Source organism: Coffea arabica, chromosome 10e (assembly GCF_036785885.1).
Source record: "Coffea arabica cultivar ET-39 chromosome 10e, Coffea Arabica ET-39 HiFi, whole genome shotgun sequence".
Taxonomy (NCBI): Eukaryota; Viridiplantae; Streptophyta; class Magnoliopsida; order Gentianales; family Rubiaceae; genus Coffea; species Coffea arabica.
Window position 1 is genome coordinate 42,415,144 of NC_092328.1, and position 24,024 is coordinate 42,439,167.

A 24,024-nucleotide genomic window follows, 5' to 3' on the forward strand; every position below is an offset into this window, starting at 1 on the left:
TCTTTTGGATTGTCTTTCCTATATAAATGACAAGTTTTTAATAAAACAAACTAATTTAGTCATTTTGATCCTTTCTTAATAAAAGATCTCGTGGTTTTGTTGTCAAAAGTTCTTCATTCTTGTTGTATCTTAGAGGTATATTACCCTAACCCAGAAGCAAACTACCAACTATAATGGGTGCAATAAGCACCTTAAGGATAGTATTTGTACACGCCTCAAAAATCATCAACAAATCCCCTTTCTTTTGAGGAATTTGTTAGTGAAGTTTTTGTACTCTTCTATTGTCTTGTTTTATTTTTCTTAACAAATAATAGATCGCATGAAGTGGACATTTATAGTTTGTCTCATTGATTAAACAGGTTTTCGGGTCAATTAACGAGTTGGGATCACATTTTGCTTGCAACTCTAGCCTTATAAAAGAAACTAATAACTTCAGAAAGTAAAAGAAACTGGTTAGTCTTTTTCTCTGTCTCTTGATGGACCACTGCAGCTTGATAGTCTTATTTGTATTTTCTAACTATACCCATCAACAAGTCGGCCTTACCTAGTGTTTCTATAGCTGGCAACATTTGGAATATTACTGCTCCAAAAAAAAATGTGGAATCTGGAAAAACTCTTGAAACTTCACATAGAATTTTGTCGTGGCACCAGAACAAATACAAATAAAAACCCAAAAGAGAGGTTTTCTCTGCGTGGCATATATCAATCGGTCAAAAATCGTTTTTTGTATTGTATAAACACGTTACATGGAATGTGCAGAGAATGGACAAGACATTTTCTTGGGTTACAATGCACAGCACACAGGTTCTGGCATCTAAGCCTTCTAAGGCAAGAACCACATGCTCCAAAAGAAAGGGAAATATCAATCCTAACGACTATTGTTTGGATCGTGATTTTCTCTCAAAAAAAATTTACGTTTTCCGTGAACATATTTTTCAATCACATTTTTATTTCACATATATCAAATCATTACATTGCATTTTTCTAAAAAAAAAAAAATCCTAAAAATAGCAATCCAAAGCATTGTCTTCTTTGAAGTGCATATTGGACATGGTTATTGTATGCGACTACAGTGTAAATTGATAAGATAAAATATGAATCCTACTCTTTGTTTGCCCCCGACGGGTTGCTCGGGTGGTCGTGTAGCCCTTATTAGGGTGAGACGGCCTGAGTTCGATCCCGAGCTCAGCAACCCGGTGTAATTTCGTGAGGATCGGTGGGGCCCGTTCTCCTCGGGGTTAGGGGATTAATAAATTGTTTCCCAGTGCATTATATGTACGGATTAAAATCTAATTTACTGTAAAATTATCCCTCAATATACTTTCCCGTTGTTTATTAATACCGTTAAATGCATTGCCATATTTTGGCTGAGACACTTCTGCTGGCTGGACTGTGGGAAGGAAAACATTAGCTAGAAGCATAATGGCGAGTTCGAGAGCTTTTGGTAGCTTTTCATTTGAAAAATAAATAAACACGAATAAAGGGACTTTTTTGTTTCCTTTGCAAAAAGCACTAAGAAACTCATTACTTAAGTACCCATTTGGGGTTGCAGCGACTTAACAAAATGTACTTTTATGTAGTAGATTTTTTAGTTAAAGCTCTTATAAGGTGCTTAAGGATCCATTTGAGATTGAGGTGGCTTATCAAAAAAACATTTCAATTAGTAGAATTTTTGGTCAAAGTACATATGAAGTGTTTAATCATATTGTTTAGGTGCATACTTGTATAAGTACTTATTCTATTTAATATTATGCAATTTTGAATTTTTTAAAACATATTTATCTCTTCATTTAATTCAAAAATTATAATAAATTTGTTAAAATTAATTTTTTATTTTTTTGAAATGCAAAAGTTGGCTTAAAATTGCCAATTTTGAGCTTGTGCTAATAGTATTTTAATGGCAAAGGCTCTGCTTCTAAATTCAAAAAATTAAGCTCACCAAACACATTAAAAGTACTTTTGTCCTCACAATGCACTTTTTTAATAAAGCACCACAACCCCAAATAGACCCTAAGTATGTTGCCTGGATGCACACTTGGATAAGTGCTTATTGTATTGTATAATGTCTGATTTTGAATTTTTGAAATGTATTAATCTTTTTATTCAATTCATGATTAATGATAAAATAATCAAATTGATGTTTCATTTTTTTTATAAAAACATCATCCAAAATTTTTTTTTGATATGTACAATATGATTGTTAAGCTTTTCTTAAGGTATCAAAAGCAATAAAATGAATACTTTTTTCTATTTGGCTGTTAATGCATTCCAAAGCATATATAAATTGTTTCCTGGTAAAGTAATTTGTTTTTATAGAAAAAATTAATTAAAAATTACTTTTGTAAGTTATATGTAAGAGGGCATGTTCTTTTACAACTATAATAAAGATAACGGTTACTTTAAAGCTATTCTATTCCTATACCCAATTATTTATTGCAGTAAGTTGTTTAAAATCTAAAACTTGGCTAATTGTGTCATTTTGGTCAATGAAATTAACGAGAAAAGTGGCTGAAACTAATTAAGAAGCGCCAAAATCATTAGACTTTTTTCTTGATCAAAATGCAATTAATAATAATATATCTTGATTATCATGTTTTCAAGTGTAATTCGTAAGTGTCCATATCGATTCAGTTGGTTAATTAACACCTTTTTACTTGGAAACCCTTTTTATGAGTAATTACTAACATTATATATCTTTTTGTCAACAATATGTTGCAAGAAGCAAGCTAAATTCACCCCACGAGGAATACCAAAAGGCAATTTGCTGACTTTTGGCACCCCCATGAAACTTAACTACAACTTACACACACCACTCACAAACGATGTGGGACTCGGGACGGGGAACAAGGGGACTAACATTATATATCTAAGTACCAAAAGAATTTTACGGGAGAGGGAGAGAAATGTTGTGTTTGGATTGCATTTTCCGTGATTTTTCATGAAAAAATTACTGTAGCAATTTGATGTATGTGAGGAAAAAAGGTAATAGGAAAATGTGATTACGAAAACGACTCAATTTTTCGACGAAAACCGGCAATCCAAACATTAGCTTTTCAGATTTCTCTCGCTCCCCCTTTGTAAACAAATTCATGAAGCACTCAAATTGAGCGGAAAATTTCTCTCCCTCGTCTTAATATTGTCATTGTCAGAATTTATATGTTATCAAAAGAATTCTGAATGCAATAAGGAAAAAAGAAAAAGAAGACATTAATTAAAAGAGAATTGGAGGCAGTATATAATATAATCATCAATCTCCCAAAAGGACTGTTAATCGCAAAAATAATTTGGCAAAGGTAAATAGAAAATAACGCATATTTCGGGGAGTCAACATAATTTATCCTGAACTTATGACAGTAAGTTCTCTCAACGTTATACACCTAAATAAAAGTTTTTGATTTAAAAAAAAAGCTCAATAGAAATAAGGATAATTTTTTTATACATTGTCGATGTATAAATTTTTTTTTTTTGCACTAATAGGTCTAATTCATGCTACATAATGTAAATTCAAATTTAAAATTCAAATCATGCACATATAACGTATATTAAAAAATTATTAGTATAAAAAAAATCATTATATTATCAATGCATATACTCTTAATCGTAGAAATAAATGTCTTAAAATGTGCGAAAAAAATGGTTGAGCTAGCTAAACTCTGTAGGTCAAATGATCGTTTATTTCTACCTTGATTCTCTGTTTTTAACAAAATTAAATTCAAGTGAGCCCACCTCATCAATGGGCGGGAATAAAGCAAAAGCTTAATTTCAAAATATCTGGAATTAAAAATTTGCCTAATAAAACCAAAAAAGCCCACTAAAATAAAGCTGAAAAGTGGTAGTACTACGCTCCACCCTATCAAATCTCTCTCATTCTTCTTTCAACTCCAGTACAAGACTTTTGTTGAAATCTCTCTCATTCTTCGCTTTCCAAAAACATCACGTTCACCAATCACTCATCACATGCTTCTGGTCCATATTCTATTTGAAATTTCTCAGGCTTCAAATAATGTTAAAAAAAATATAGTACTAAAATAAATCAATAGATAAAGAAACTTCCTATCTGACTAGACCTTGCCTAGATTATTTATGGGTTCTTGTCTGAATTTTCACTGACATTCCTCAGATCTTTGGCTGAACTGTTTCTTGAGTACTAAAATATGAAAATGGCCTTCCAATCTGAAATCTGAAGTAGCCCAAAAAAACCTGTCTTTGCTTTTACAAGTTTATCCAATCTTGTTTTGCTCTTGTGGGAGTCTCTTCAATTCAAAAGGTAAAATGGGTTTTTGTTTGTTTTTTTTGGCTTAATTTCTCTATGCTAGAAAATGTACCCTTTTTTCTTTTGTTTGACCCCTTAAAATTTAGTAATGCTGTGCATTGTAGTTTTGTGTGGATTAAGCCCAGTTATTCGTACTTTTAGTTGAAGGGATTCTTTATTTTTGAATTTCTTGAAATGGGATTTCAGCTGACTTTTAATCTCTGTTTCCAGCCACTGTTTTATTGACATCTTGAATTTTAAGTTCTTGAATGGAGTTTTTTTAAAAAAAATGAGATTTTAACCTTTTTAATGAGATAGGTAGTTGGAACTTTCTTATTGGAGTAATGGGTCTTTGGTTATTCAAGGGAAAGAGGAGTCTTTATTCCCTTTTTGTCAAGTTGGAAGAAAAGAGGAGTCTTTTCAGTATTAGAGTAAGTTTTTTAAGAAAATTTGCTTTTGGTTAGAAATTGAGTGTGAAAAAGTTGTATTTTGTTGTTGGACTTGGAAAACTGAGTGGAGTGGATTTCAAGCCAAGGTGGGAAGATTTGAAGCCAAGTCAGCTTTAACGTTAAGAGTGTGTTAGGAAGAATTTGTAGATTTATTAGCTCTGTGGGAGGTTATTTTAAATCTCAGATTATGGTTAGACGATTAGTTTGCTAGCTTTCCTAATTAACTTGAACATGTTTATGGATGTGCATTTCTAATTTTGTCTAGGTTGGTGTTTGAATTATTTATTGGGTTGATGTGCAGATGCAGAAACTCCTTTGAGCTTGATGCGAGATTTAGTTGCTCTTCAAAATGGAAAAAAGAAAATGGTTGTGGAAGAAAAAACCTTCAGAGAGGAGCCCTGGTGAAACTGATAGCTCGGGATCATCACTTTCAGAGAGATACTCAGATGAGCAGCAGGTATGTTAACTAAGCCATCATGAACAAAAATTCTTGCTTATTGTTTTGAACAAGTTTAGTGGATGTAACGTGCAGAATAGGTGAAAATCATCGCTTGTTTTAAGGTTGTTCTGTTTCTTGTTTGCATTTCGAGTCGTTTGGATTAGTTGGTTGTGTTGCACTCGTAAATGCAGTGTGTTGTATGTTGAAGGGTATCGGATGAATCAATCTATTCACTGCAGAGAAGGGAAAAATTTTTAGTACTTACGATGCATGACGGATCAATGACTGGTGCCAAACTTGCCCTAGTGGTGTCTTATGAAATACTAATTTAATTGACTCCTGGAGATATTCAAGTTGTCAACTTTTACCATTCCTGCTAAAGTACTTCAACACAGTAGTAGTTCAGGAAGTCATTTAGGCATTTCAATGATTGGAACCTAAAGATGAACTCTTAGTTTCTTTTTCTTGATAATCAAGTGAAACTACAAATGTCTATTGAAATTCCTTTTGTTCTTCAAGACTAACTGCAACTCAAGCATGGGTTAGCAACTCGGTGGATTTGTTCTTGTGCAGCAAGTATTTAAAGAACTGTTTTTTCTTTTTAATTCCCCTGTAGCATCTTGCATGCATATATACTGTGCCCTGAATAATCCATCTGTAGTTCACCGACTTCGAATCTTCACATGTTTGTGGTATTTTTGAGGAGGTTTTTTTTTGCTTTGCTTTAACTTTCGGTTAACATTGCTGGGAGTCTTAACCGTTTCTCTAAATACTCCAAATAAGTTTTCTATGACATTTGTGTGATAGAAAACTTCTTTTTTTGGGGAAAGTATGTCCTGATGCTCTGCATTACTTTTCCACAAGGCACTCTTTTCTCCTTTGGTTTCACCAAGCTGAAAATTTAGGATTAGATGATAAACAAATTTACTAATTGGTACTACTGGCCAAAGTTCTAAATAACTACATAGACAACGAGCTAGTGGAGGCATAAGGTGGAATCAAATTTGAATGGCCAATTAATTATGGATTCAATGGTTCTGAACAACAACAGTTATGTTCATGATTCTCATATATCTATGCTATTCCTCAACTTCCAAATTGTTGCCTTCTTGTACTTTCCTTAATTAACTGGGTTACCAACTATGGGATTCATAAAACTCGTGGTTGTCTATGTCACCTATCAGTAGAAATATAATCTTGTTCTGTTTGGAATGAACATTTTGGCTTTAAAAAATATCTAGGTTGTGAACCTACAAATATATGGAGAAATGGCAATCTTAGAAATCCTTGTCTATTTTGATCGGCATCTTGAATCCTGCTAGCTATCAAAATTACACTTTTGTAACTGAAACAAGTTCTACTTAAATTTTAAAAAAGAAAAATGAACCATAGGTTATGCCTCCCTACACTTAGTGAGGGTTTATTGTGTTTTTTAGAACAACATGTTGAATCCTGCTTTATATTGCACATCATTTTTACACTACAGCTTGAGAAGGATTCGACTCAGATGAGGTTAGGCTTGGGATAAGCTTACCATGAGTTACACATTTTCGTACTTACAGTTATAACTGTTACCTTATCTCATGGTGCAACGATCAGATTTTTGTCTTTTTTCCTGGCTTTAAACTTCATTTGGAAACTTGCCATTTCATCTGTTTGATATATGGTGGCAGCGGCAGCTGTAGGTATAAGAAGCAAGACATATATTGGTCTTTTGAAAGTCTTTACCTCAGGTTTCTCATTGATTTTATAAAATGTCCCTGAATTATCATGTGTATGAGGTATAAGATCAGCGCAAACCAGTTTTCCCTGCTTTTATTTTTGGATATCCACAGCTGTCCCGTTAGGTTAATTTATTAAGATGGTGTACTGGCTATTTTTCTAATTTGGGGATATCCAGGTTCTTAAAGAAAAAGCTTTTATGCATAATGAGCTAGACATTTATCATGCGATATGTTTGATGTGTAGGTTTATTTGTTAAGTTCTGTCTTGAAATTCATTGACCTTTAATGTTGCCTACATTATTAACCTTCTTTTGAAAGAATAACCAATTACTAAATACAAAAAAGTGACAACCCTCAATCTGAAAAACATCTGGTAGACCAAAGAAAAAATGGACATTCAAACAAAAAGATGGATATGCTAGATGGTGTTAACAATTACATAATTCAACAGAACAATCTTGCATGGCCTGTATCTGATTGTTGTTGATTTTCAGCACTTCTTGATAAACAAAAAGCTTGCATTTATGGGATGGCCATATAAGGATACTTAGAGCATTGCTTTGGCTTGCATTTATGGGATGCCCAAATAGTGATTCTTAAGAGGCATTGTTTTGCTTTTGATTCTGCTTAGATTGAGCAGGAGGAAGTGAAGGATTCTCCAAATGATAGGACTCAATCACCAGAAGTCACTTCAAAAGTTGTACTTGCTGATGAAGAAGTTACAGATACTGTTAAGAATCTGACAGCAAAATTATCAGCTGCCCTTGTCAATGTCAGTGTCAAAGAAGACTTGGTCAAGCAGCACGCCAAAGTTGCTGAAGAAGCTGTTGCAGGTACCAATTAAAAGTTTATACTTCGTCTTTCTCCCTCCTTGCTTGTTATTCACTTTTTAGGAGTTTGTGAAGTTGTCCTACTATCTTTTCATGGAAATGGGTTACAATCGGTAAAACAAAGTGGACAGTGAGTTCTCTTTTCATAATTCTTCATGACTGCAGTCTGATTGAATCAATCAGTGCAGATCATGCTTCCGTACCAATTACCATTTGTTTAACAATTACGCCTATATTAGATTCTCCATAACTCAATCTGATTGAATCAGTTAGGGCATTTTCATCTTAACTTTCCATAACTGAACTTGTGTTTGTTGTGTTCTGTGATTACCATGTACCTAACTGCCAGGCTGGGAAAAGGCAGAAAATGAAGTGACAGTTTTAAAGCAGCAGCTTGAGGCAGCTGTCCATCAGAACTTGGCTTTGGAAGTTCGGGCGAGTCATCTTGATTCTGCTCTCAAGGAATGTGTCAGGGAATTGAGGCAAGCAAGAGATGAGCAGGAGGCAAGAATTAATGATGCTGTGGCACAAAAAACTAGTGAATTGGAATCTGTTAAAATTGAACTTGAGAACCAGCTACACCAGCTAAAAACTAATGTAGAATCTACACTAACTCGTTATCCTGCATCTGCAGATCCAAACATTCAACTTAAGCTTGAATCTTTGGAGAAAGAAAACTCAATTCTCAAGTTTGAGCTTCTTTCTCGTTCTGAAGAGTTAGAAATTAGGACTATTGAGAGGGACTTGAGCACCCAAGCTGCAGAAACAGCTAGCAAGCAGCAACTAGAAAGCATAAAGAAGGTTGTCAAGCTTGAGGCTGAGTGTAGAAGGCTGCAAACTGTTGCTCGCAAATCATCATCAAGTTATGATCACAGGTCTACTGCTTCCTCTGTTTGTGCGGAGTCTGTTACTGACAGTCAACCTGACAGTGGCGACCGTGTCAATTCAATAGACAATACTCACAAGAAATTAGAGCCAAATGAGTGGGAGCGAAACCACTCAGATTCATGGGCGTCAGCTCTCATTGCTGAGCTAGATCAATTTAAAAATGAAAAGGGATTGGCTAAAGATTCTCTAGCCTCCTCAGTGGAGATCGATATGATGGATGATTTTCTTGAAATGGAGCGACTTGTTGCATTGCCTGATGCTCAGAGCAAATTTCCTTCACTTGAATCGGGACCCATTGCATGCAAGTCTAGTGCTATAGAGAACTCGGTAAAACCTGAGCTTGAAACCATGGTAAATAAGGTAGCTGAACTTGAGGAGAGACTGAAGAAGATTGAAGAAGAGAAAACTGAACTACAGCATGCTTTGACTGAAAGCGAGGATTCCCTTACGGCATCACGAGCAGAACTTCATGAGACTGAAAGCAGGCTTGAAGATTTGCAGAAAGAGCTTTGTGTTGTGAACGAGGCCAAGGAGTTGCTTGAGTTTCAGCTTATAGGTATGGAAGTAGAAGCACGGACCCTGTCAGCAAATGTTGATTCTTTAAAGGCTGAAGTCCAGAAGGAACGTAGTTCTTCAGCCAAAATGGCAATGGAATATCTGGAGTTAGAGAATGAGCTTATCAAAAAATCGCAAGAAATTGAGCTTCAGCAAGCAGCAAATTCAAACAGCGAGTTAAAAATAAAGCAGGTTGGCCATTTATTGCATGTAGCATTCTGTTTTCGTCAATATTCATGTGAAACCATATCTTGCAAAGAAAACTATCACAAAGAAGAAAAGATTGGCAAGGCCTTTTTAAAGGAATGATGTGGTAGGCACTATTCAGCAACTTGTTTGCATTATGGTAGTTTGGCACATTTGAAACTAAGAAATTCAACTAATCTGTCATGTCAATTTTGTAAACCAATTTCGTTAAATGTTACGTTTATATCATTAGCTGTTGCACTCTCTTGGGTGCATTTAGATTAAAATGTGCGATAATAAGCATTTGAGCACAACTTGTCTATGGCAGGAGGACCTAGCAGTAGCAGCTGATAAACTTGCAGAATGCCAGCAAACAATTGCATCCCTTGGAAAGCAGCTTCAGTCGCTAGCTACGTTGGAAGATTTCTTAACAGACACTTCAAACCTGCCAGGTTTTTCTGGGAACAAAGCAATGGTTCCTGGGTCCGCTGCAGAGTGGAAGGCGCGTGCAAATGATGCATTTGTGCCTAAATATGAATCAGATCCTTCCAGAACACCAGCATATACTTCTAGCCTCTCAACGAATGGGATTGAAGGGGAATCACCAGCATCTTCATCATCATCAACTTCATCTGCTAATAGTACCTCTGCCAGAAACCGTAATGGTTTTGTCCGGCTTTTCTCTCGAAGTAAGAGCGGAATACAACTTGAAAATCATCAAGGATAGATACAAGAAGAACTTAGGGAGGGAAGAATTTTGCCATTTAGAGGCGTATGTAGGTTTCTTTGTTTAGAAGGATAGCCGATTAAATGCTGTTTAATTGGCATCTAACTGGCTTGGTGATGAAGCATTCAACTTGCTCTTGGTTTATGATCATTCACATTTGTTTCTTTATCTGTTCTGCTTGATCTTTGTTTTGGTCTTTATATTGATCTTCAAGTTGAGCAAAAATTTGCTGTTCAGCATTATTTGCCTAAGCTGAATAAACACAAATTCTTCAATGGATACCACTTAATTTTATGTAGTTTTTTTTTTTTAATTTGCTTTTGGTTAATTTAGGGGTAATTGAACTTGGAGGTTCAATTGTGTCATAATGAGGAACTCGTAAGAACTATTTTTAAAATAATATATTCACATTATATTCTTCTTGATTGTAACTTTATAAAAAATTCGTTGAAAATATCTTGATCTAGTAGTTAAAATTAACGTTTTATAAACTAAAGATTTTGAATCCAAACTTTCCTTTTTCTTCATCGTTTAAATCCCACCACTCTCTTGTTAAAAAAAAAAAAAAGAGGAAGGTTGATCAATATCTTTTTCTATTCTATAATTCGATCTACTTAAGCATTAAAAAAGCACATGATTAGGTTCTTGTTTGTTTCATATTCCGAACGGGAAAAATGTGTTATAGTATTATTTATCAAAAAGGTATATATCAAGGAATGCTTTACAAACCAAATATTTGTAGCATGAATATTTTCTTATAGTTGTATAATTGGCCTTCTGTTTTTGTTGTTTGCTGGACTAATCAATTGAATTCTTGAAATGTCAACCACTTTAACTTGATATTAGCTGTATGATTTTTTTTTTTTGAGTTCTTAGCTGTATGATTTTTTGACAAAGGAAAAAAAAGCCCACAAAATCTTCTAAATTCTAGAATAAATTCTTTCTCTATTTCTCTTTATGGTATACTAATACTACTTCTCCCAAATAAGAAATACTTTCTAATTGGTGTTTCCTTGACTACAGATTATGCAATTTAAGAAAATCAGTACTATTTTCCGTATGGCATTTCTTATCATAAATACCAGGGTTAAATGCAAAAAACCCCCCACAAACTATATACCGAGTTGCAGTTTACCCCCAAACTATAATAATAGGCATTTTGCCCCCATTGAATGATATATTTGGACAAATCTACCCCTTTTATTTTAAGCATTGTTATTTTTCTTTTTCCCTATCATTTTCTTTTTAAATTCTTTCTTTTTTTTTCTTTAAACATTGTTTAAATAAGTAGACTAGATTAGTCAAAATTTGTTTATTTCTTAATTTCGTATGTCAATATTTTATAAAAAAAAATCTATGGAATACAAGATTTTTTTTCCAAATGTTGAAGTCAATGTCATTTAAGAAATTGAACTTTTCAAATATATAATAACAAAATAGAGAAATTGATTAATCAATTATTAGTAGTATGAATAACAAAAAAGATGAACTACTATTGTTGTTTATTCTTATTTTTTATTTCACTACAAATAACAATTGCTAACTTTTCTTTTTTATGTGATATATAATATGTTATTTTTATTATAAGTAGTTGAGTAACTGTGAACTCTTAATTAGTTTATAGCTACTTAAATTGTTGAATTACTAGATTAATACACTTTACAACATAAGCTACATATATTTTGTAATAACAAAGAGTTTATGACAAATTATTAAGAATGAATTTAACAAATAAATAAATTAAAAAAGCAGTTTAAAAAATATTAAAATTTTTGATGTAAATCTTTTCACATCAGAGAGAGATGTTGGCTAGTTCCAAGAGAGAAGGAGAACAAAAAGAAAATAAAAGGAAAAAAAATGAAAAAAGCTAATAGAGAAAAAAAAAAAAAGGATTTAAGATAGTAGGAGTAGTATTGTCCAAACATATCATTCAAGGGGGCAAAATGCCTATTATTATAGTTTAGAAGGTAAACTGCAACTGGGTATATAGTTTGTGGGGATTTTTTGCATTTAACCCTAAATACCATAATAAAGATTTGTAACAATGTGGTTGATACCGAATGTTAGTGCAAAAGGAAAGAAATGGGGTGAGAGAGGCTCGAACTCTAGACCTCAGGATTACTCAGAAGCTATGAGACCTACGCGCTAGCGAACTGCGCCACCACCCCAACTTGTTATGGTGTGCGAACTTTAGTAATATATTGAATGTTAGGGCAAAACAAAAGAAATGGGGTGAGAGAGGCTCGAACTCTCGACCTCAGGATTACTCAGAAGCTATGAGACCTACGCGCTAGCCAACTGCGCCACCACCCCAACTTGTTTTGGTTAGCGTACTTTAATAATATATAGAAAAGGGCTTAAACAAATTCATGCTTGCAACCAAAACTTTTAACAAACCGAACTGTTTGTGAACATATTCGTGTTCGACTTGTTCAAGTTCAAAAAATATCTAATCGTTTAAACAAATCGAGTTTGAGCACAATATTAAAATCGTTCGAAAAATACTCAATCGTTTAATAAACGAATCGAGTTTGAGCACAATATTAAAATCGTTTAATAATCAAACTGAACACAAACTTGTTCGCGAATTATTTGAATAGTTCGTGAACACATATATAATTATAAAAATAAATACATTTAATAGTATTTAATATATATATATATATTATATTTTACTAAAAAAGTAATTAGACATAAATTAGCATTATTTATTTTTTAAAAAAAATCAATAAATACTATTAAACTTATTCTTAATAATGTATTATTTATTAAAACTATAATTAGATCATCTTCAAAATCAAATTAGAATTCGGCTCGTATAGTTTAACGAGCCGAACTTGAATTAGAACTCGAATATTCATACAAATAAACGAATCGAATTCAAACAATATTTATAATTCGTTAATATTCAAATCGAATTCAAACCCTGTTCATATAATATACAAATAGAACCTGAACACTTATAATATACAAATAGAACCTGAACACTAAGTATTCGGCTCGTTAAAAACTCTATTTGTAACTGCAGAATAATGCACAAAGGCCAGCAAGCTTAACCATCTTATTATCTCAACTTTTCTGATGTCCATTTTCGCATTTCAGTTCAAGATTCTCTTCAATTGTTGACTTTCGACATTTGGTGTTTGTGCAATGGTTATACTCCTTTAACTTTAACAATCATAAGCTGTCTAAATTGCAAATTTTCTGCGATTTTGCAGCTGCAGGGGTGAAATGACCATCAAGCCTCATAAGCAACCTTAATTAGAGATAATTTTGATGTTAGGAAGACAAGAAAATTAAATTATGCATGGCAACCTGGTTTTAGGCTTTAGCCAACCTATAAAAATTTTGACCACTTCACCATTTTTACTTTGATTTTGGTCATCCACCCTTCATACTTGTCCACTGCTGGCAAATCAGAATGTAGATGGCATACTAAAGATGGGATCAACCCAAGCCAGTAATCATTAAACAGGTCCACCTTAAACAGATTTTTTGCTTTATATCAGATTTTTATGTTCTTATTTTTAGCAGCTCTTGGCAAATACTCGTAGTTAAGCAGAACAAAGGGCAATATGTATGAAAGTGCATCCCACTGAAAGCAACTGGATACCATCACTTCACCTGTTTCTTAACGAAAATTCCCCTGCTTTTTTCCTCTCATGTGTATGTATACAAAACATGCCATGTACAATTGTACGTACTAATGAATCCTACAATAAGATATAACCATCCCACCCCAAAACCCCATTTGCCAAGACAAAAAGAAAGAAAGAATAATTAACCTGTAATTTGGTTAACAAGAACAGCAACTTTTGGCCTTCAAGTCAGTCATTCATGATGATTTTGAAGATAGATTTCGAGTTCTCCTCTCTCTTTGATATGCTTTAAACAGATCAATGCCCAAAAATACATTAAGCAAGTTCATTCCAGCCATTCCGAAGAGTGCAAGCGGAAGTTCCACACCTTTGCCAAACTTGGAAGCATCTCTTATTAGCTTCACAGTGATTAGAACATGAGACGAAAATCTTGCTAAAACAAAGGTAATCAGGTTGACAACCCATTCTATTTTCACAACTTTGATACGGGCATCACGAACACCAGTCATCCGCCGCACCTTTCGCATGTGCAAAATTACTGAATGCAGCTGCATTAGACGAGCAATCATTTATGAAAGAGTTGAGTAAAGGCAAGATAAACGTATGATACAGGAATAAATGAATGATCAGGAACTAAAAAAATGAAAGAAAGAAGCTTCAACTCTTCCCCTCACCCCTCTCATGTAGAAAGAGAAATAAAAAGAGAGGAATATAAGAAAAGGAAGAAGAAAAATGAACAGAGAAAACATATATCAATGCTAAAACTAATCCTCGATGCTACAGCGCTGAATTTGACGTTTTCCCCCCTTTACATCCCAAGAAGGTCCAGTTAAATCCATGGCACTCCTTCCATTAAAAAAGTTATTTAGTTGTATGACTTCTAATCTGAATGAGAAATTAATTTTACTGTCTCACAATCTAACAACTCTTGACACTTCACTATTAACTGCAGAAGCCAGGCAATGACAATTAGATAATTCTGCCACAACACTTAATGATTGTGCAAGGACAAGTATATGGAAATTACTGTAAACTTGAGTGATACTCACCCTCAAAAACTAAAATATGAAAAATAAGAACTTGAATGACACTGTTCAAGAAAAATAAAAAACTGTTCATCTAAACTATCAAAATATTTGGAGGGGGGAACATAAAAGCAATGGGGATAGGGGATCCAGCAACAAAATTTCATATTGGCCTCCGATATCTTCAATAAAAATCCCTACCAAACTTGCCCGTGTTTAGCTCAAATTCTCTTGTTTTTATTTTTATTATTATTTTTTTAATCTTAATAATCAGTGATGACAAATCCAAGGAGACAAACCACCAATTTAGCCAAACTATACTTTGAAACACCATTCTTTTGTGATAGTCCTGCAATTTGTTGTCCCATTTTACTCCATAAACAAAATGACTACTTGAAGCTCCACATGGAGTAAAATGGCTTAACCACAAGCCCTGGCTTAACTAAATTTTATTGAAGAATACTTCAGAAAGGTAAAAAAAAATGCTGAAATTTAAAGGAAGGATTAAAAAAAATGCTCAGCATGGATGAACCCATGACAATATAGAATTTTACCTCACAAATCAAGGTGAGAATGAGATAGTTGATTGTAACATTCCGATATAGGGCAAGAATAAAGCAAATAAGGAGTATAAGATGATGAGATAAGATAGAAGGGATTGGACCACTGTATAGATGATAAAGTAACATATCCCCCTGATCATAAGCAAAGTAACCACTTGAGATGCACAAAGCTGCATATGCTCCAGGCCAAGTAGTCTCAACCAACTGCGAATGCTCAAACATGTCTTTTGTACTACTTGTCATCCACCGATTGATTATGATAATGACCACTGCAGATGGATGACACACCATTCTATATCAGAAAGGATCAAAGATAAAATAAGCCCACTCAATCATGTAAAAAAACATATATCAACATAGCTGAACTTAGATACATCATTCAATTTGAATAGAGGAGAATGCCGGCAGGGCTGCAGGAATGGGATGGGAGATGAGTCTAAAGGGGAAAAGGTGGAATTGGCAACATGATTGAGACGCTATAGGGCACATTAGCCAATTAAGAAGAAAAATGTGAAACAACATATAGCCAGTTCAGACTTCAGCACAAAGTGAAAGACTTCTGTAGCAATTGCTCCAGTTCTTGGAAGAGACATCTTTTACAGTCCACGAGTGTGCTAAATATTCACAAGTAAGTGGGTAGTTACCTTGGAAATATACCATTGGAACTGTCTGTTTTGTCCTTGACATATTGAGCATATATACTTGTTTAATTGATGATTATAGTAAACCGTTAAACAATGACACTACACAAACCCTTTCCATGAATTGTTTCTGGTAAGAAAAGACACTTAAAAATTTCCAGTTATAGAGTTGAATGCTGTCATCAGTCAAGCATATCATACTTTTTGACCTTTGATACTGGCAATGATAACGCCAAAATTTAGAAAGTATTAATCCTAAAGCATAAGCCTTTCAATAATATTTGAAAATTTTGCTCCAACTATTATATCTGGAAGACCATCAAACTAAGGCAAAAAATCAGTTTTATTACTGATTCTAAGTTTTGCTTCTATAATTCCATTTCTAAACTCTCCCTTCTTCCTCCTCCTCCTCCTCCTCATTCTCTCCACCAACTGCTAATAAATGACCTTGAAAGATGACCAACATAAATGAGTCTGAAAATAAAGTTGACCAACTCAAGAAATCCTATGTAAAAGGCCATAGTGATTAACAATTTTAGGCATACCTTGGGGTTTCCATGTATTCTACCTGCTAGTGTCACATCAAGAATGGTCAACTTAATAATATCCTAAAATTTTATACATTTGTATAATCTTAAACTACTAATGTAAATTACTTAGGTGGCTCCCCTATAATGTCTATTGTACAGCATACAAAGAGCCTTCTTGTTAATTTCCAAAGACACAAAATGCAGTGTGGCAGCAAAGCATGTCAACAACCTAGTTTCATGATATACACTACAGCAAAATCAAACCATCTACTGAAAACACATATGCTCTGGATTTTCAATTGTAGTAAGTCATGATAAAAGTTGTAGCAAAGCTCCAAGAAGCTTCAACTTAATTAGTAAAATATGGAAAATAATTAACAGTAACCATTCTTGTATCATCAAGAAACGGTCCATGACCTATCCCTTTTGAATCTTGGAAGAAAATTGAACGTATGCTCATTTATTCCAAACTTTCAGACGTGTAAGCCAGTCCAGGAAGAACATTCCTTAGTCTTGAATATCAGCCATATACATTTCCAAGTTGGAAGTGGATCAACGAGGTTTTCCATTGTTTAATTGTGTATTTATATATGGTATTATGCAGTGATTGGCAAGGTGGAGAACCAGGGAAGAAGGAGAAACATATTGCATTTCCATTTTTAACAAAGCTACAATAGAGCAGAAGACTGTTAAGTGTAAAATTGCACTAAGAAGACAATCTAGAGATTTCTATACCTTGTGTTCTGTTTGAGAAATTATTCATTAATCTAAAAGAAGGTAAAATCTGTTTGATGATCTAAACTTTGACAACTGTTTGCAATCTAATTTATATTATTACAAACAATCAAGAATTCAACTTTGTACTCAGACTAACATATGCCCCATCGCACATTTGTAGAGTATCTCGGTAATTGAGCAAGTGAACTAGGTTGCACAAAGTGGAAAATTGTAAAGAAAGGACCAAATTTGCAGAATGGGACCGTTATAATATAGCCTTTGTGGAAGTGTAAAATGATAACATCTTGATTCCTCATTTTCTGTGGCTTCCCACTTGTCATAGAATATTACAGCAGCAAGTTTTGCAATGCCGAGATGACAAATAGAAGGTAAGCATAAGACTGGCATACAGAGAGAGCAGCGAGGGTTGGTTGTGGAGGAGAGAATAACAGCAGGATCTGGGAATACAACTCATAAAAAGTCACCCAATGGAGAAAGAATAAAAAGAATAAAAATTTTTGTCCATAACATTTTTGTAGTTTTTGGGGAGTAGATTTTTTGTTTCGCAACTTCTATTGAGGTTACAGACATGTGACTAAGCTTTGTACAGCTGAATGTAGTTATCAAACATCCAGTCAGTTTGACTTTTGACCTTGACCTAGTAAATTAAGACGTAATAGAAAAATCATTAATAGAGACCAACAACGATCCAAGTTTAAGAAGAACAGAACCAAACCTGCATGCACCAATAGAACAAATTAACAAGTCTAAAATGAGCTAGACACTAAATTCAGATCCTTCATTGTCAAGTGAGGTTCCTAGAACACCAACCATGATAATTAGGCCCACTTATTTTCATATTCAGTTTAAACCTGTTTACTAATACGTAAATCAGTTAAAGGTACAATGAATATAAGTTTCATATATAATCACCAACCCCAAGGTTACATACTCAATATCATAGTCATTTGACCTCAGAAACAAGATTCACTAGCCTCAGTCACTTAAATAGAACGCTGGAATTTGAACTCCATTGCCTGAAAGCAACAAGAAGCTAACAATCTTTGTTACATTCTCATTCTTATCTCCCTCTATCTTAGTCAAACAAGCTAATAACTCTGTGCTTCAACTAACTGCATTTATTGCCACCACAATCATCAAACTCTACTCATATGCAAAACGTTTTGCATCATAACTCGCTAGCATAAACGAACTAGTTAATAATCAGTGACATTTCCACCAAAAAAGTACATTGGAAAAATTAGAAAAGAAGACTCTTGGTCTCGTCTAAATGTACTAATAAACGACCACAAATGTTTTGTAATTATTACAAAAATCCGTAGATATAGCCTGTATTATAAATAGTCTAAAATTGCGACTTCTCTATGAATCAAGAAGCTAAGCTTGCCTCTTTCACAAATATTCCCAATTAGTTATTTCAATCAACTGAATTATGGCAGATAAACACTGATACGGGGCATATAAACACTGATATACACCTTACATTCTACAAAGAGCAAACAACACAGTACTGATTGAAATGCAAAACAACCCACGGGGATTCAGCAGAAATTGAGCCAAACAAAAAACAGTGTTGGGTAAAAGCTCTTCAAAATAGGCAGAGAATAAAGAAGGGACCTGTAGCAGAGGTAATGGAGGAATGGAGCAGAGAAACACAGGTGTTAACAAAGAGAGGATCACGAGAGAGGTAATTGCGAATGACCCAGTTGGCAGATTGGTAAAACAAGAAGCCCCCAATGATTGGAAGCAGCTCAGAGCGCTTATTGAACCCGATTTCAAAGAGAACTGAGACAGCCCACATCACTAAAGTCGCCATGAAGAACACCCCTGCTTTGCTTTCTTGATTCCTTCCCATCTCCCTCAACTAAACAAAAATAAACCACCAAGAAATAAAGGCAAAAGGAACAATCATGCACAATATATTCAAAGAATTGGGTTGCGGGATTGGGAGTCTATGTCTGCTTCTTTTCTAGAGAAAACTAAGCAGAAGAGGAGATGGAGCGATTTCTCTGTCATCATCCTCCAAGAATATATGATGTTCCGTTTAGGGAATATTAGCCTCGGACCCTTCATATTCACGAACGGGGCATGTGGCCGGCCACGTGTCACAATGTGTCCAATGCGTGTATGGCTGGGTAGGCAGAACTGGGTCGCGATCCATGACGTCTAAGCTGATATCGTTGGTTTAGATGAATACACTCAGTTTGAAAAAATATAAATAGATTTTCTTTTATACATGTCAAAATTGGGAATGGTGTAGATGCCACTAATTTAGGTCCGATTAAGGGCGATTAGTGTACTGCATGTCTAATGTGGGTGTACGCTTATAAAGATGGTGTATTTTATGCATTGATATAATGTGCTCGAATAAAATTTATTATTAAAATAAAGTTATATATAGTGTAAAAAGTACAATAATCGTACAATTATACGAAATTTTCAACTGTATTTGTCTCTGATCCATCAAACTTATAGTACCTAGGACACATATGAGAAAGAACAATTCGAATTGATTTTAATCAATTTGGACTATTATATTAAAGTTTTGAAAATAATTTCTTTTTTACGTGTCAAAACGAAAGTACTCTAGGGAACAAATTTCCAATCTAACAATCGTTGATACACACATGCCCAGTTTACTAAAAAGAAAAGCGTGGTTCACAATTCATTGAGCAACAATACGATTCTCTCTCTTTTGCTACGTGCACAATTTGGTAATTTTGGATGTAATAAAGTTGGCTGATGGTATCATTGACAACAGAGATGCTGTGATGGCAGATGTATATGTTGCTGTGATGCAGAACATAATTCAGAAGATTTTTTTTTTTTTTTTAACCAAAATGGATCGCATGAAGGATGGAAGGAAGAAGGCTATTATGGCAATAATGCCACATGAAAATTTGACATCTTACCATAATCCCAAGATATGATGAGATTTGATAGAATTTTATTTTATTTTGATATGATTTTATTAGAATAAATTATTGATATAATTAGAATAATTGATTGGCCATGATTGATTGTCTTGATTAGCAAGACAAAGTTTAATTGATTGTCTTGATTAACAAGACATTCCTTTTAGTTCTCTAGTAGTCAAGCCTATAGATAAGCCATTGTATTAGGCATTGAAACACACTTCAATTATAAAAAAATAAAATAAAATAAAAATTTCTTTGGTTTTTTATCAAGTTCTTTGTGAGTTTTCTCACGATCTCTCAGGGTTCTTTGAATCTTGTTTAGGGTTGTTCATGAAACACTCTTGATTATTTCTTTAAATTGTTCATGTAACAATTTGGCCTATTTTCCATCCAAACCTTAAAGCACATCAACTGATCAACAGTCAAAAGCATGTGAGTAAGATACATGCCTTGTGGAATGTTTATCTTTAACATGCAGTTTCTATTCATTCTAAAGTACAAAGCCGGGCAGTAGAATAAGGTGGCTAATGCTTTGATCAGACGTGCTACTTTGCTTGTAACTATGAACAATAAAATTATAGGATATGACGCATTGAAAGAAGACTACACGGATAATGATGATTTCAAGGAATTGTTGTTTGCATGCAAGACTAAGGCGACACAGGATGATTTTCATATATTCGATCGTTGAGTGTGTTTGGATTGCCAAATTATTCCAAATAATATTTTACTTGCATCATAAATACATTTCTCAATTCATCTTTTTATATTCTCAACTATTTTTTATCTCACATACATCATATCATAATTAAGTGTTACAGTAATTATTTCAAATAATCTCTCAAATAATACACCTTTTTCAAATAATAACGTTATCTTTTCAAAGGTAATCATGTATACATTCCTTGTATTTTCTTGCGTGAGCAATTGATTCGTGATTTGCGTAGAGGCGGTCTAAGTGGACACTTGGGCATTAATATGACTACTTCAACTTTCTAAGAGAGATATTTCTAACCTCAATTGAAGCATGATGTAGGAAACTCTATACGCAAATGCTACACTTGTCAAACAGCAAAGAGACAACCTCAAAACACAGGGTTGTATACTCCATTGCTTGTCCCTGAAGTTATTTGGGAAGACGTATCAATGGATTTTGTGCTTGGACTACCTAGAACTCAACAGGGCGTAGATTCTGTGTTTGTGATTGTTGACGGATTTTTCAAGATGGTGCACTTTATTTCATGTCGAAAGATTTCAGATGCCTCTCACATTGCTCGACTATTCTTTCGAGAGATAGTTCATTTGCATGTAGTGTTAAAATCTATCACTCCTGAGAAAGACGCCAAGTTCTTGAGCCACTTTTGGCTAACCTTATGAAGAATGTTTGGCACTTCGTTGGATTTCAGTAGTATGGCTCACCCTTAAATAGATGGTTAGACAAAGATAGACAACCATACTCTTAGCAACTTGGTGAGATGCATTTGTGGAGAATGTTATGACAGTGGGAACATGCACTTCCTCAAGCTAAGTTTGCATTTAATAATGCAGTTCATATCTCAATTGAGAGATCGTCATTCTCTATTGTGTACGTGAAGCTCCTAGACATGCAATTGATTTGGTGAAACTTTCTAACATTCCAAGATATAGCGCTGCGGCAGAAAATATGGTGAATGATATGCAAGCTATATGGGAGGAAATCAAGCAAAAGTTGGAATCCACCAATGCAAAAATTAAAGCTGCTACAGATAAACATAGTCGAGCTGCAGAATTCAAAGTTGGCAATGAGGTGATGATTTTCCTGCGTAAAGAGTGGTTTCCAGTTTGTCAATATCATAAGTTGCAACCATGCAAATATGGTCTTTACAAGATTTTACAAAGGATTAATCCAAATGTTTATGTTATTGATTTGTTGGAATCATGAGGCATCTCATGTACGTTCAATGTTGCGGATCTTTTCCTTTATCATCCATCTGAGAAACCTCTCTATACAACTCTGCAAAACAACATGAGGGCGAGTTCTTCTATGGTGGAAGAAATTGATTAAGAACATATTTCTGAAGATTTTTTTGACTAATGAAGGGTGGAAGGATGAAAACTATTATAGTAATAATACCACATGAAGATTTGACATCAACTTACCATAATGCCAAGCTATGTTTTCAGACTCGGACCGAGCATCGACTCAGTTGGGCTCAGGGCTCAGGGGTCAATGGGTTCGACCGAATTCGATCGGAGTTGAACCGGATGACGTCATAAATAAAAATTATTTAAGAATTAAAATATTGTATGTAAAATACTTAAAAGCATGTTAATATTAATAAATGTATATTTATATATATTTGATGTTTCAAATAAATTTAATAAGAAAATACAAAGAAATTAGATTGATCAAGTAACAATTTATATTATTAAATGAACATTAATAAGTCTAGAATTAAAATTATGCATTTGATTGAAAAATAACACCAAACTTTAGGACAATATTTATAAAATAAGAAATATTTGAGATATATTAAACCTAGGAGCCAAAACATAATATTGAAAATGCTTTGACCTTTTCAAAAAAAAAAAAAGCTTGACATCAAACCGGTTCATCCAGTTTGCCGGTCAAACTCGATTTTTGACCGAGTTTTTATACACCCGATTTTTTAGAGTAACTCGGACCGGACACTTGGCGAATGTTCTGATGCAATCTCCAAGTATATATAGTAGTATGCTCTTTTATTTGTGATGGTATTTACTGATAAACCCATTTCCCCATCTTATGACTTCATGACTGATTTGGTGATCCACTTCCTCACTTCGTGGGTTCATTGCTCATTTAGTAGTCCACCTCTAAGATAAACTCCTGTCACACTAGCCATCATATCAGTTGAAATACGAGTAGTGGGAATTACCCACTTCCTTACCTTTAGGAATTTATAACTCCCACGTCTTTGACTTTTAGGACCATGATCTAATGCTTGTCTTCTACTCCCTCCGTCCCATTTTGATAGTCCTGTATTCCTTTTTCATCTGTCCCAAATTGTAGTCCACTTTCCAATTGAAGAATGTAGTTGTATTTTAATTTTCCTAAAATACCCTTATTCAATGCAAGTAGTTGTTACTATAAACCTACCCCATTTAATGAGAGTTGATTCTTTTTTTACCATCAATTCAAGTTCCCATAAAGTTGTACCATATTTAATATGACTATATGAGGGTATTTTAGGAAAATAGTAATCTAAATTTACTTTTCCAACAAAGTTAACTACTTTTTCTTAAACTTTGTGAAAAAAGAAACAGTACTATCAAAGTGGGACAGAGGGAGTAATAAATTAGCTAACAACATAATCGGCTTCCTTTCCCCTTTCATATCTACATATATTGGCAGATGTTTGTGCATGCCAACAAATGTGTGGATATAAACCGTCATGTCGATTATTGATTGGCCTTAAATGGATGCTGCCAATAAGTTTTATTTGCCGATTACATTATCAATATCACCGTGTCTAGATATTAATATCACACTAACTCGTCATCAATTTTCAACTAACATACAAATAAATTCTTACTTACCGATGATTGATCAGTCCTTCTAGCCTATAAATTTTTAGCTACCGCTTTATAAGTGATAAATATTGTCCCAACAGAGATAATGTTCTCATATAATTAATTATACATTATGATAACAATTGGAACACAATGTTTTAGAGAAGGAAAAGATTTAACCTTTAAACTTGGGATACTCGAAGTGAAGCCAAGTAATAAGCTTGAATATAGGGGTGTAAGCGAATCTAATCAAACCGAGCACTCTAGGGTTCAAATTTATTTGATTATTTTGACGAGTTTGAAATTCTGTTCAAATTTAGTTTGATTATTAACAAGTCAAGAGCAAATGAGCTTTTATCGAGTCAAGTTCGAGTACCTTGTACCTTTTGCAAAACTCAGTTTTATTAATCAGATTAAGTTTGAATGGAA

The 24,024-nt window shown here is 34.0% G+C and overlaps 1 protein-coding gene, 1 non-coding gene and 1 pseudogene across 2 annotated transcripts; 1 reads left to right on the plus strand and 2 right to left on the minus strand.

Moving 5' to 3' along the window:
• Positions 1-3,947: 3,947 nt before the first annotated feature.
• Positions 3,948-10,218, plus strand: LOC113711105 (filament-like plant protein; annotated as a pseudogene).
• A 2,060-nt stretch (positions 10,219-12,278) lies between these two features.
• Positions 12,279-12,363, minus strand: TRNAM-CAU (transfer RNA methionine (anticodon CAU)). Its single transcript is given in 2 exon segments — positions 12,279-12,314; positions 12,326-12,363. It is a non-coding gene; the product is annotated as a tRNA-Met (tRNA).
• Positions 12,364-13,626: 1,263 nt separating this feature from the next.
• LOC113711786 (uncharacterized) lies at positions 13,627-19,333 on the minus strand. The gene is made up of 3 exons (XM_027234989.2): positions 18,764-19,333; positions 15,229-15,506; positions 13,627-14,197 (listed from the first exon to the last, which is right to left on the minus strand). The coding sequence occupies exons 1-3, from the start codon at positions 18,999-19,001 to the stop codon at positions 13,886-13,888; spliced, it is 828 nt and encodes a 275-aa protein (XP_027090790.1). The 5' UTR covers positions 19,002-19,333; the 3' UTR covers positions 13,627-13,885.
• Positions 19,334-24,024: the final 4,691 nt, after the last annotated feature.

Excerpts from the sequence above, each read along its gene's own strand:
- LOC113711786 (XM_027234989.2), bottom strand. The coding sequence starts at position 19,001 with ATGGGAAGGAATCAAGAAAGCAAAGCAGGGGTGTTCTTCATGGCGACT. Across the intron at positions 15,507-18,763 it reads CTCCATTACCTCTGCTACAG|TGGTCATTATCATAATCAAT; the intron begins GTCCCTTCTTTA and ends ATCCATCTGCAG. Across the intron at positions 14,198-15,228 it reads TTCTCACCTTGATTTGTGAG|CTGCATTCAGTAATTTTGCA; the intron begins GTAAAATTCTAT and ends CGTCTAATGCAG.